The sequence below is a fragment of the Canis lupus genome, chromosome 13, assembly GCF_011100685.1.
Source record: "Canis lupus familiaris isolate Mischka breed German Shepherd chromosome 13, alternate assembly UU_Cfam_GSD_1.0, whole genome shotgun sequence".
NCBI lineage: Eukaryota > Metazoa > Chordata > Mammalia > Carnivora > Canidae > Canis > Canis lupus.
In genome coordinates, this window is record NC_049234.1 from 39,193,939 (window position 1) to 39,208,425 (window position 14,487).

Below are 14,487 nucleotides of genomic sequence, written 5' to 3' on the forward strand. Positions count from 1 at the left end.
GCCAATGTTGCGTGGCCCTCTCAGGACGCTGGGTTCTAGATCATTACGGAATTACCGTTAATTTTCTCAGGTAAACAAAGGCAGTGAGACTGTTACTTTTTAAGGGCCCTTCACACATCAGAGACGCATGCTCAAGTGTATTTATAGGTCATGGAAACTGTGAAATATTTTAAATAAAAGGTCCGCAAATGTTGATAACTGGCTGACAAATGCATAGTGGGTTATGATTGTGTCCCTAATCTTATGATTGAAATTTTAACTCACACCAGTTAAAGATGAGGGACTGTTAAGTGAAGAGACACAGCACTGCACACCCAGAATCACCGGCTGGAGCCCGGACCTGTGCTGGTGCCAGGTCTGACCCCACGAGGGCTACGGGAGGGCCACGGGGCGCAGGGGAGCGCCCGACCCGTAAACCCTCCAGCCATGACAGCAGGTGCCTCCTGAGTACCAGCTTTCATCCTACCTCCATCGAAACATAAGTCCGCCAAACCTCGAGGAATTGCAGGGGAGACATTTTTTGATAAACACTTGGAAATACTGAGGGAAACATGATCACAGAAGCAAGCATGCAGACCAGTTTTCTATATGGTTAATTGTTCTGGGAAACCGGCGTCAGGAATATTTTTTGTTTAAAGATCTTCACAGAGGTGCCCCCGGGGGGCTCAGGGGTTGAGCATCTGCCTCCGACCCAGGGCGTGACCCCGAGGACCCGGATGAGTCCCACGTTGGGCTCCCTGCAGGGAGCCTGGTTGTGCCTCTGCCTCTCTCTCTCTGTGTCTTTCATGAATAAATAAATAGAATCACTAAAAAAAATTAAAGAGATTTCAGGTGAAATCTGTTTCCAGCCTAGAGGCCTCCATGCACAGGCCGCTGTCCATCGCACAAGGCCGCAAACCCCGTACTTCCCGGAAGCTACGGGAGGAGGCGCCCGACGACCCCAGGTCAGTGGAGAACAGGAAAGCACGAGGGCCAGGATGCCGTCCGTCTCCGCGGGGCGCACGGGGATGTCCAGGGGGACGCTGCCAAGAGAAGGGCGAGGCCGTAACAGACTACCTGATTCTACCAGGGGCTCAGTTTTTCTGGAGAGTTTGGGGAGGAATTACTGATAAAGATACGGAAACTTAGCAAACAAAGAGAGACAAGGATTACTTCCAGGAAAAGAAACAAAGCTGTACGAGGAACGAGACGCAGCCGTTTACCCCACGGCCGTAATAACATCAACACGGGATACTGACGACCCAAACCCACGGCCGCGATGTCTAAGAGATCAGGAGACGGAGCAGGGAGGGGCCGCCTGCTGGCTCTGCATAGCAGAGGAGCCGCGATGCCGAACACGGAAAACCACATAACGGGGGTGCCAGTGACGCTCCTCAGTAACACGGAGGAAATTATCAAGAGAATTAAAAGCGGTATTCTCCGCAGAGCAGAAAATCGGGGCAGGGCCAGGGGTTACCGTTCTGGTTACCAACTGGCCTTACTGGTCTTTAATTCTATCACTTGAAAATAAAGTACTCAACTTAAAAGCAGCTATCAAGTAAAAACAAAATGATTCACAAAAGTTACCCGGAGCACTAACCTGCAGAGCTGCGTGAACGTGGGGAACTACCCGCAGGGAGGTGCGGAGGCGCACCTGCCACCCCTCAGGCCTCCCGGCAGCTCTGCGCTCCTCCCCGCCCCGCATCCGCCCACAGCCCGGGGGTGGCGGGGCGACAGGGCCTCCAAGCCCAGGTGCAAGGCCCAGCATCGGCCTTCCCCTCCTGGACTGCTCCCTCTGGGCCGAGCCAACGGCGCGTTGGGGGCCCGGGCGCCGGCCATGGGTGGGCAGGGCAGCCTGACGGCACATGCTCCAGCCCCAGCCATGCCTTCAGGTGGCCGCATGTCCGGCCAGCACCCGGCCACCCTCCTGGGAACCCCAGCCAGGACGGCTGCAGCCACTCTCCACGTCCAGACCCAAGGAAGCTGGGAGACGTACATGTTTACTGTTACTTTAGGGCACGAAGCTTTTCCTCAGTTACACAGTAATGACTCACACGATATTCTTTTTGAACTATTTTTTTTTTTTAAAGATTTTATTTCTTTATGAGAGAGCGAGCACACACACACAAGCAGAGGGAGGAGCAGAGGGCAAGAGGAGGCAGAAGCAGGCTCCTTACTGGGCAGGGAGCCCGATGCGGAACTCGATCTCAGGACCCCGGGGTCATGCCCCGAGCCCAAGGCAGATGCTGAACCGCTGAGCCCCCAGACGCCCCATCTGCCTCAACTACTCTAACAGCTGACACCTGCAGGTACTGGTTCAGGCCCGGCCAGGAGAGGTTGAGGCGCTCACCTACATAGGGCACCTGACCCCTCAAGGTGACCCAGAGGCAGGTATCCCCGAGCTGTAACCGGAGGGTGCAGGGAGCAACAGGCGTCCCACACGGATGCGCACTCATGGGGTGCCACTCCCTCACTGGCCCTTCGCTCTTCCATCCCTGGCCCGTCTCAGTCCGAGCCCCACACCACGTTCCTAACAGCTCCCTGCTGGGAGCCTGATGCTAGCAAGGTGTTGCCCCCCAGGAGTCTGCCTCCTGCCCCACCGCCCTTTCCTCTCCGCTGCATGGAACCCCCGGCTGCCGGCATCTCTACAGCTCCACCACCTCCAGCAAGTTCTGTTCCCAGGAAGCACGCAGGGGGGTCCCTCAGCATGTCTGGTGCTCGCCCGGGCACGCTCCTCAGTGCGTCAGCGCTGCCCGTGCATCGGACCCAAGCCCTGCTCCCGCTGAACAGAACCCACTGTGTGGACCTGTGCACCCAGCGAAGGGCACGGACACAGTCTCCAGCTATCGTGATAATGCTGCTCAGCTCTCGTGCGCAGACCTCCGTGGGGATCGGTGTTACTTCTCTTGGGTGGATTCCTAAGGGTGGAATTCCTGGGGCACACGGTGAACGTACGTTTATCATTTAAGAAACTCTCCGACTGGGATCCCTGGGTGGCGCAGCGGTTTGGCGCCTGCCTTTGGCCAGGGCGTGATCCTGGAGACCCGGGATCAAATCCCACGTCGGGCTCCCGGTGCATGGAGCCTACTTCTCCCTCTGCTTATGTCTTTGCCTCTCTCTCTCTATCATAAATAAATAAAAAAATAAAAAAGAAAATAAAAAAAAGAAACTGTCCGACAGTCTTCTAAAGTGGCTGCACCATTTTACGTTCCCACCAGCAACGTAGCGGGTTCTCTGTGCATTTTTCATGTAATAACCGTTCTAGCGGGTGTGAAATAGCCCACTCTGGTTTAACGCCAGTGTCGCGGAGGAGGGAGAGCCCTGCAGCAACCAGAGGGCCGGGCGCCAGCTGAGCACGTGACTGCAAGGTCCTCTGTGCTCCTGGTGTCCCCCCCACGAGGCCGGGCCGCTCCCACCTCCAGCACCTCCCACCTGAACCCAGCTGCCCCTGGGGCTCCTCGTCTGTGTGGGAGGTAGTGGGGGGCGGCCCAGGAGGTGCTCTCCCCCCTGGGGGTTCCTGCGGGCACATGGCAGGCCCCCGAGTCACCCGTCCCCCTCTCCCGCATCGGCCACGCAGGCCCCCGGACTTGCCCACCCTGCAGCCGTGAGCCCCTGGCCCACGCACAGCAGCCATGTGCTCTCCTTCAAACCTCCACGAGATCTGCCCAAGGCCCACCTTTCTAAGCCTCGTTCTCCTGTTCCGCCCACACCGATGTGATCTCCAGCCTAACCCTCGCCAACATCCAGCAGGGCTGACCAGGGCGCCCTTCGGGACCTTCCCGCCCGCCCCGCAGCAGAGCCCGCACAGGCTGCGGGAAGGCTGCATTCCCGTCTCCTGCCTCGCAGCTAAGCACACCCTGCACAGACAGCAGCTGCCCTTGCCCCGGAATGTTTTTTAAATGGTGTTAACACAGCAAGTAGCCTTGGAAGATCAGGGCAGCGGCTCCCAGGGCAGAAGGCAGGCGTGCCCCTGTCCTGTCTGGGCTCCTTCCTGTGGCACACCCGCCGCTGCGATCTGCCCCTCTTCGAGATCACCCACTGAGACAGGAGCTTGGGAAGCCCAGAGAAATGCTGGCACCTGTGCCGTGGGTACTGACCCGCCCACAGCCTCTGCCTGCACCTGAGACCACGTCGGGTAACTCGTCCACTGGCAGGAGACTAAGAGCCTCGATCCTCTATGGACCTTAACACGCCTGGCAGCCCTGCCTCGGTTTCCTGGCCAGCCTCTACGTCTGTGCCTATTCTTTATTTTTTACTACTTTTTTAAGGAAGCTCTACGCCTAGCGTGGGGCCTAAGCTCACAACCCTGAGATCCAGGGTCACAGGTTGGCCCACGGAGCCCGCCAGTCCTCGCACCCGCCCCGTGCTCACCTCAATCTTCAGACATCACTTCGGCGTCACTCAGTGCTCACGTCTAACTCCCCTCTTGCCCCGTTCTCTCTTCCCTCAAGAGCTTTCATTGCTCCTATGGCTTCACCAGACTCTGCAACCACAGTCTCAGAACGTGCCTCTGCAGCCGGAGGCCTGGTCACCTCGTGAACACCTCTCCCTGAACGCTGCGATGTTCCCAATCTCCGCAGCACCTGGACCAATCCCTGCGCCACCACCCACCCACCCACACCACCATGTCCTCGTGTCCCCTCGCGCAGCAGCAGCAGCAGCAGCACCCACCCGGAAGCACACGCCCAAGCTAGCCATCATCCTGGACGCCTCTCACACATCCTTCGAACCTGTCTCCTCCTATCACCACCCCCAGATCCAGCCCAAGGCACCACCACGTCGCGTGTCACCCAGACCCCCTAGCTTGCCTTCCACCTCCACGCTCACCCTACGCCAGTGGTCCCTGGACTCCTGAAGGCCCCTAAGATTCTCTCAGGAATCTGCAAGGTCAGCTCAGACATGACTTGCTTTGTCACCGCTTAGACACAGGCGCCAATGGTGTGAAAACAATGGTGCGCAAACCGCTGGTGTCACAGCAGAGCTCAAGGCGGAGGTAGCACACGGTGATCAGGCTCATCCCACTGTTCGTTCTCACACAAAATACCAGCTTCACTGACGAATGTCCTTGATGAAGCAGAAAAGTGTTACTTTTATTAAATCTCAACTGCTGAGATGACAAGAGTGACAGTGTGTAGACAGCACTTCTGCTCAACACCAAAGTGTGACTGCTCGGGGAAACACTCGCGTCATCGTTTGAACTGCAAGCTAAACCAGACGCTTCTTGCAAAGAACACCATTTTCACCAGAAAGAACTGATGGACGATGGTTATTCAAACGTAGGTACGTGGCAGATGTTTTCTTAAGAATGAAGGAAGCCCATCCATTCATGACCGAGGTTCCCCCACTGTCTAGACGCTCCGCACATCACACAGAGACAGAAAGGTTCCCGAAGTTACACACATCTTCCAGCGTGGACACACTTTATGATGCGCCGTGTAAGAGGTACCCACACGCGCACACCAGCCTGCCTGCTCCGCAGCCAGAGTGTCTGCAAGGCCAGCCGCACACTCCCAAGGGCGTCTGCCCGTGCCGCTACGTGGACCAAGTCACTCCAGTCCTGCCAGCTTTTGGGCCTCCTCTGCAAGCCCCCGCGTGGCCCAGGGACCTGCCACCTCCGTCTCAATGCCAGTTCTCTGCGTGCATGCCCATGCTGCAGCCGCCAGCCACCTAAGTCCCCTGCCTGCACCCCAGGCAGTGCCTGCCGCCTGCCCAGCAACCCCAGGCCAGCTCCAGCATCACCACACCAGCAACCTTGCTGCTACCTAGGGGTTGAGCCACACCTAGTCCCAGGGGATCTGCACCCCGTTCGCGTGGGCCCCTCCCTGGGTGCTCTCGAGCAGCCCTATGGGACCCTAAGGTCTCCTGTATCTTACAACTACTCTGCCATCACAGATCAAGAGGATTTATGTTACACTCCTCCGTCCTACCTCAGTGGACCCAGACTGCTGGGACTGACCAAAGACTGTGCTTAAGGACTTTGCACTTAGTCTTCGTTACTAAACCGTGTGCTTTCTCTCTCCAGCACAAAGACGCTCTCCCAGCCGTCTTACACTCACCAGAGACAGGTGAGTATCCAGCAGATGTCACCCGAATGAATTAAACAGTATTGACACATCTGTGCACAAAGTAGAAAAGCAGACTAGGTTGATTCTTCCTCTTCTAACCAGAAATTTCTAGAATTCCATGAACCCAGAAAGCTAATCCTCTAAGGATACGTTATCAAAAAGACATGTGGGAACCAGGACAAACTGGTAACTGAAACTGGGAAAGTATGATAATTCGTGTTATCACGCTTCTGAAATGAGCTGATAACAACTGATACCCTTTTGATCAATTACTTAGTGGAAGATCCAACAGGTGGCTCAGGCTCTGAAAGAGGATGCTGAGGGCTACTCTGAGGCCGGCGGGCAGCTGAGGGAAGGCACAGCCAGGCCTCCGGGACTGCAGAGCCTCCCACTCAAGGCTGAACGGCTGCTGCCACCTCCTAGCGTGGGGGCCAGACTGCTGGCCTGCAGACGCACTGTGCGTGTTCCACAGAGCCCAACACCTTACATTTAAACTTCCAACACGGAAAAAAACAGAATTTTTTCACATGCAAATCCAAAGTTCTGGCTTCTTAAAAATAAAATGTAAATCAGAAAATGTTACGATAGCAACCTCACCTTTCTGTTGGCAACAAGCAGCACCTGCCCCTGTACGCCAGGGCACCTGCTCTTCTCTTAGCCCCCCGCCCCCCGAGCCATCCCACTTGCTGAGGTGGCCTCTGTGGTCCTTGTACGCATGAGCACACAACAGTTTTACAAGTACGGGCTTCAAGTCAAGGTTGTGAGTTCAAGGTGGTCCTCCACCACCAATACAGTAACGGTATCAGGAGCGGGACCTTGGTCAAGTGGTGACAACACGGCTTACAGGACAGAATGGCAATGGCAAACAATCCCTGCTGGTGCTTCCGTCACTACTGTGATTGAGCTGGGAAACAGAACAGTATGAAACCAGAAAATCAGAAGATACGAGACCACATCTCCTCCCTTACAAGATAACGTGATCTCAGGCAAATCACCTAGACTTTTAGCCTCATTTCTCTCACGTGTATAAAGTGGAGACAGAACTATGTTTCCTGCCCACCACAAAGCAATGTAGTGAAGATGTGCAGACCACACAAGAGGGTTCTGTTAATGTCTCACAAGCGACAACTCCAGGTTTAAACAACAGGTGCAGAAATCACTCACAGGCAATTCCAGTACAACTGGCTAACAAGCAGGCCTTAGAGAAACTAAACAGGATGGACAATAACACAGGCGGAAGGGGGGAGAGTCAAAAACACTCCAGGCTTGCCTAAAGCCCTGAAGGAGGAAGTTTGGAGTCTAGACTAAGATCGGGCCAGGCAGTGGGCAAGAACCCTCGGAGCAGCTACAGGGCGAGCCTAAAACCCTGGTCAAGGCCGGGGGCCTCGAGAAAAGATGAAGAATCTGTTCCAGGTCTCATAACCCCTCAGATCTGGCAACAGGATTAACTCAGGCCTGTGTCTGATCAGAGTCCAGGTTTCATTTCTGTGTCCAACTAGTAGCAGGCCAGGTAGGATAGATTTCCAGTAAAGAACTGACCTGTTTCAAAAAAATATATACTGCCACGAAGAGTCTAAGAAGGCAGAAAAAGAAAAGATTCCTGCTTCTTTTTAGTTTTTCCCCCTCTCGCTGACAAAGGTGGAGAAAATAAGAAAAGTAGCACCTATTATCGACAAAGTGAAGTACCCAGTGTGCCCGTTGTCCCGAGCACGTCACCTGGCGCTAGCCGCTAACACAACAGACGCACCTGTGGCACCTGCTCACACCGCCCCCGGGGAACCGACAGGCCTGCGTCCTGCTACCTCCCTGGCTATGGCACCGAGGCAGGAGCCAATCCTCGGCAGGTCAATGACCAACGGTCTCGTGAGAAAAAACACACAACAATTAGATTTCTCTCCCAAGAATCTGCAACGAGGACACAGACTGAGCGAACCGGAAGGGTGTTCAGAGCCGCCACGTGGCTGGGCTGCAGTGAGCAGGGGGCGCAGAAATCTGAAGCCCTGAGAGAACACACACGAGCTTCCTCCAGTGTGGCCCATGCCCATCTTCCTGAGGTAGGGCCACGCTTCCCCAGCCCGGGAGCTCGGTACTTTGACAATCTTTCTTCACCTGTGGTGGAGAGTGTCTATCTCGGCACCCAAAGGGCCAAAATCTAGAAGAGAAAACATCAACAAAAGCAGAGTTAACATCAACAGAGCCGGGGACAACATGTGGAAGGTGGGTGGGTCCGTGGTCGTCGCTGGAATAGCAGAGTCATGTTAGGTCAAAGGGATCCTTGGAGGTACACACTGCATGTCCACTCCGCAAGCACGTCGTGTCATCGCTAACCCCTCACAGCCCTGCCCAGAGTCCAGTGCAGAGACATGATTAGGAAACACGGACTTGTGTCCCTTCCAGCAAGGTAACTGCCCCAGTAACAGACATGTGACAGCCTAGCCAAACTAGGTTAAAGTGACAGGCGATAAGGTCAGCTATGGGTACAACTGGTCTTAACTAGCTGGTAGGACAATGGCAACATCGTGGCCAGCAGTGGCTACACCGGGCATTGCACAAGATGAGTACGTGGGCCGCAGAAACAGGTGACGGAGGGTGGCTACTCAAACAGAAAAGGGGATAAAGAAACCGCGCAGCCTTCACGTGACAAAAAGAACAGCTTCTGGTTTAGAAATCCTCGTCCCCTCGAGCACGGACTGTGCTTCCTCCCTGCGCCTTCGGAGGTCTGGAAATTGTAACACCTTTCCGCGAGTTCCTGCTCCTTATGTCAAGTCTGAAGCCTGAACACGAAATATACAGTAAAAGTAGGAAGAAAAATGCCGACGAGGCTTCCGATCCACTAACACCGTAAAATGACAAGCTCACATCAGAACCGAAACATGACACATACAGAGCAGCTGCGTGTGAACGTCGAAGAGCTGGCGACAGCCTCCGCAGCCCACAGCTGCTCACCAGCCCGCGGCGCGCACACCGGCCTGCGCAGCCATCCCAGGCTGTCGAAGAGCACAGGTAACCCCTGCGACCTCGACTCCACTCCCGGACTGAGAAACCAAGCCCAATCAGATAGCACGGGACGCGTCTTCCAGGACGTGGAAAGATGTTCGCGATACAGCAAGTAAACAAATAAACAAAGGTCACACTACAACATTCACCGCATTTCTGTTAAAAGTAGCCCGTTTACCTATATTTACACTTACACAACGCGCCTGCTACTGCACCACCTGTAATGCTGTCTTTTTGTGATTCTCAACCACAACCTAATTTCTTATCAATAAAAACTCTCCTAAAAACTTAAGAGTTTTTCGGAGAGGCTGCAGGTCAGGATTTAGAGAACCATGCCTTGGCTCTACTGCAGGCCAGTGGTTAGAGACCCATGGGGTCAGGGAGGTCACAGACAGGGTGGCGGGCAAAAGGACAGGAGGGCCCACTGCTGGGGAACAGCTACCCTCCCCAAGGCTTCCCACAGCCAGCCCCTCCACACACACACCTTCCCCTCCGCTTGGCCTAAGGCCTGCCCTGCGCCCAACTCCCCGAGTAAGGACTGTCCTCTATGACCGCTCTGTTCAACATCATCTCAAGTCCTCATTCCTTCAGGAAGCAGCCTCTGACTGTTCTGGAGAACCACGGCAACTGTGCCTCAACATCTCCAAGGCTGTAGTTGGGGTGCCAGAGGGCCACACAGGCAGCTCCGTGTCGCTAAAAAGGTGATTTGCCGGAAGTGAAATTACAGAAGACCCAAATGGAATCCACACGCACAACGTGTCCAGTTCCACAGATACCAGGAGTATACATCTGGGGAGCAAAAAGATCCAACAGCAGTCAGAGCAGAAACCAAATGATTTGTGTCGTGCCCTATGGGAAGACAGATGGAGGGAGGGAAGATACAGCCGTGAGGAGGAATCCAGGCTGGTTTGTGCCCCCACCACTCCAGCACTTCCGCCCCGCACGTCCCTGTAAAAGCTGGGACGCTATCGCCTCTGCCCGCCAGCTTCCTGGAAGGGGAAGGCAGCAGCGACTGGCCAAGGCAGAGGCTTCCCTCCCTTCCAGCCACCTAGAACACATGCACTGCCCAGAGGTGCGGCAGCTATTTATTTGCCACCAAAAGAACGAAAGCAAAACAGAAAAAAAACCTGGGTCCTGGGTGACACTGGTGCGCTACAGTCCCCATCTGCCAAATCCAGATTCTTGCTTCGTGAGAAAGATAAACCTCCATTTGTTAAAGTCACTGTATGGGCTGCAGGCCTTCCTGAGCTCCTGAGGACTGCCGTCCCTTCTCCCCTCGCCAGCAGCGAGCTCTCCCCGCCGGCTCGCCCCAGGTCCTGCCAACTGCCCACGCAGGTCCCTGAGCACAGTGAGCACGGCCACTAAACCTGCTCTCTAAAGGGCAACACACGCTTCCTGCTCTGACGATAAACAAGCAAAACAACCTTCTACTCCAGTTACTTCTGTCTCTCCAAGTCCATTCTTCTTTCAAATTTTATTCCCTCAAGTAATTACTAAGAAATTGCTTTAGTAATTATTAATAAACCTTTCATAATAACCACTCTATGAATAAAACAGGGCTTTAATCCCATGGAAATAAAAATCAAATTTCTGTTTCGAAGGCATTTATATTTACAGATGTCATCATCGTATTTATCACGGTTATAAAAACCCTGGGTACTCTGAAACTCACATTTTCCAGACAAAATTTAGCTTTTACATCATCAAGCATTCTCTTTCAACGCATCTTATTTTTGATAGTTTCCTACTGATTTTCCGCATTTCGCAAATACAGGCCATCTTCAAGTGGGCACATTTTCACAAATTATCACAGGAAGAACTTATGCCCAACTTTTAAAATATCCTCACGTGTGTTCTTTTATTTATTAAACTATAAAATATGGGTTAAGAAACTTGCAGGCCTGAATCACTAAATATTAGAAAAAATAAAAATAAATAAAAGATCTTTCTAAAAAAAAAAAAAAAAAAAAAAAAAAAAAAAAGATCTTTCTTAGATTAAGCAATTTAGGTGCTCCCTTCTCAAAACTAACACAAACTCATCATTGGTGAAAGTATAAGATAGATGCGAATTAAAGACACGTGGCACCTACCAAAACTACCAACCTCTCTTAATACAAACCACTGTACCCAACCATGAAAGGTAAAGGATTCTGTTCTCATTCTGGAGAACCTTTTATTTTTTAAGGCAACCTAATTCTAAGACAGGTTTCTTCTCCAAAATATTAAAATCTTCTCATGATGTAAAAAAAAAACCCCTGCTATTAGCAGTCTAGAATATTTAAATACATCAAAATCTACAGATTGACTAACGTCAAGACTTCCATCCAATACCCTAGGGTTGCGCCGAGCTCACTCTTCTGAGACGTCAGTGAGAGGTCTGGCCCTGATCAGGCACCTGCAAAGGTCCGCCAAGAGCGCTGGCGCGTAGGCCAAGGCAAAGCAGGGCCTGTACTGGAGCACAAGTCGCAGCGGTGGGGCCTGGCCACAGCCGCTCTCCAGGTAGGACAGGTGAAGGACTGTGGACACTGTTCATTTGAGAAAGTAAAGCGTGCATGTTACATGCGGAGATTATCATCAGACTTTTTTGTTGTTTTTAAATTGCATTAGTTTCCCTGCAGGAGAAAAAAAATATCCTAAATGTACTTACGTTTTTAAATGAGAAGTAAAGGTATAGCCTTACACCCTCCTCGAAAAAATTTGCCCCAAGAGGAGCCTTTAAAATGTTAGAGGTATGTGTAGCTTTACCTGCTACAACGTGGTGGGAGTACATTTAAAATTCCTTCAGCTCCGCCTAACAAATGCATTTTTATTATTACAAACTAAACACCCTCCCCCTCCCAAATTCCAGCAACATTACCATACTTGGTGCCTCCAAGTCTAGGTACATTGTAGAACTTCTTACGTGAACTGTCATTCAATGTTTCAATAAGGTACTCAAAGGGGCGTCCTGGAAAAAAAAAATTTACACTTTCATTAAAATACAGCTACAGAATACCTTAATCTGAAATGAAAATACTAGAAACTCCCTTTGTCCAACAGAATTTTCTGCAGCAGCGCAAATGTTCTCTGTTTGTACTGTCCAGTGAGCAGCCACTCGTGGCTACAGCCACAGAGGAACTTAATCTTAAAATTCAATTTTTATTAAAGTCAAATGATCCCGCATGGCCAGGGTCTGCAGGTATTGGTCAAATAAAAACAGATAAAATAATTAACTTCTGAAAGGTGGTAACAAGAACACGCGGAAGGGAGGAACAAGAACGACTTAAATTTGCACAGGCGTCTGGGGAAGACACACAACAATCTGAGGACGCGGCAATCAGGTTGGGGGGCTGCCTTTTAAAAAAAATAATGGGACAGATTCTCACGGAGCATTCACGACAGAATGCAGACCCCAGCCAAACACCACATAGCACCCAAGACATGCTAGGTGGTGACGCTGAACACAGAAACAAATGATGGAACATCTGGTAAATTAGCAGAGTCCTCGTGATGGAACATGAACTGGGGGCACAGGTCAGGGACCTGGGGTCTCATCACTGGGGTGCCCCCCAGCTCGAAGCGTCCAGGCAGCGGGCCCTTGGGTATTTTGTGCAGACTCATCCTGGGGGCAGGACCCTGGGCCCCGTGGACAAGGCAGGGGTGCAGCCCCCTGGAGGGAGAGCCTGAGCTTCTCTCGGGCTGTCGTGCAGGGTGGTGGGGGATGGTTGGGAGGGGGGTAGGGGGAGGGTAGAGAGGAGGGAAGGGGGTGGGGGAGGGTAGGGAGGAGGGAGAGTAGGGAGGAGGGAAGGGGTGGGGGAGGGTAGGGAGGAGGGAAGAGAGGGGTAAGGGAGAGATAGATTGGATTAGGGGTTTTTTTTGGGGTGAGTATTGGAGGGTGGAGGGGGTTTTAGGGAGTGGTGGGGGTTAGGGTGGGGGAGTGGGAGGGGAGGGGGGGTCGGGAGTTTGGGAGGGTGGGTGGGGGGAGGATGGGAGAGGAGGGAGGGCGGGGGGGGGTGGGAGGCAGGGGGGTGGGGGGGGGGAGCAGGGACCCATTGGGAGGCTTGGGTATGGGGCGCGCTCGCGTCCGCCCCCCCCCCCCCCCCGCCGCCCTCGAGCGCCGCCGCCCTCCCCGCCGCCCCCTCCCCCCCCCCGCCCGCGCTGCCAAGGACACGCCGCCGCCCCGCCCCAGGGCTCGCCGATGGGGCGCGAAGACGGGCGCGGGCGGCGGGCTCCCGGGGGCGCGGGGGTCGGCGCGGGGCCGGCGCGGGGGCGAGGGCACGCACCTGCACCTGGGGCGTCCATGGCCGGCGACCATAGTACCCCGGGGGGCGGCGGGGAGGGCGGCCGCGGGCGGGAGGCGGGCGCGGGCCGGCGGGGAGCGGCGGGGGCAGAGTCTCGCGCAAACACCGCGAGAGCCGCAGCGCCGGCGCCCGTGCTCGCGGGACTTGCCGCCCGGCTGTCGCGAGATCTTCAGACGCGAAACAAAGGGAGGCGCGGGGCGGCGCTCCTGGGGGGCGGGGCGGGGCGGGGCGGGACGGGGCGGGGCGCGGGGCGGCGGCCGTGACCGAGTACCGGGGTGGCTGCTTCTCTTCCTGCCCCGACGTCGGGCTGCGGCAGAGCCCAGGTCCGCGCCCCTGCGGCCCCCGCGCTGGCCCGTCTCGCAGGTTCCCTTGGCTGCAGTTAGTTCCCTGCGGATGCTTCCTGGTCCACCGGCGGCCCCGCAGCTCCCCCCAGGGCCCCCCTGCACCCCCCGCAGCTCACCCCCAGGGTCCACCTGCACCCCCCGCAGCTCCCTCCCAGGTCCACCTGCACCCCCCGCAGCTCCCCCCAGGTCCACCTGCACCCCCCGCAGCTCCCCCCAGGGTCCACCTGCACCCCCCCAAGGTCCACCTGCACCCTCTGCAGCTCCCTCCCAGGTCCACCTGCACCCCCGCAGATACCCTCCCCCCCCAGGGTCCACCTGCACCCCCTGAAGCTCCCCCCAGGGTCCACCTGCACCCCCAGCAGCTCCCCCCCCAGGGTCCACCTGCACCCCAGAGCTCATTTCCCTACATTCCCCAAGCATATTCCAGGTAATGTGCTTGTTACTTGACTGTACTTGCTCATTTCCCATACGTCCCACGTTTCAGTGAAGTTCTTTCAGCCGCACACGAGTACCCGGTGGCGGGGGCCTAAGGGACCCAGACCCGGAATCATTTGCAGTCGTGTCCCCGAGTCCGCAGCAGGCAGTTCCCCGGCTGGGCAGCACATCGGTCGCACTGCCAAAGCCTCTTCCGTATTTAGGCCTCATGCTCCAGCATTTTGGTTTTGCTCACACATGTCGCCTCATGGTTGTGAGATGACCACATCCTACACAAACATGCCGTCCTGGAACTCCCCGACCCAGGAGGGGAGGTGGCGCAGATCATCTCTTTCTCTTTTTTTAAGATTTTTAATTATTCACGAGAGACACAAAGACAGAGAGAGG

At 54.7% G+C, this 14,487-nt stretch overlaps 1 protein-coding gene across 3 annotated transcripts in view; it reads right to left on the reverse strand.

Annotated features, from left to right (window-relative positions):
- IREB2 (iron responsive element binding protein 2) overlaps positions 1-13,414 on the reverse strand; it is a 42,025-nt gene extending 28,611 nt beyond the window's left edge. For all 3 annotated transcript variants that reach the window (XR_005368950.1, XM_038555931.1, XM_038555930.1), the window contains exons 1-2: positions 13,304-13,414; positions 11,899-11,988 (exon numbers count right to left, since the gene is read on the reverse strand). Coding sequence is in view for 2 of the 3 variants with exons in the window: in XM_038555931.1 (XP_038411859.1) it covers positions 11,899-11,988; positions 13,304-13,322 (109 nt within the window). In the remaining variant the exon portion in view is untranslated. The remainder of the gene's footprint in view (positions 1-11,898; positions 11,989-13,303) is intronic.
- Positions 13,415-14,487: the final 1,073 nt, after the last annotated feature.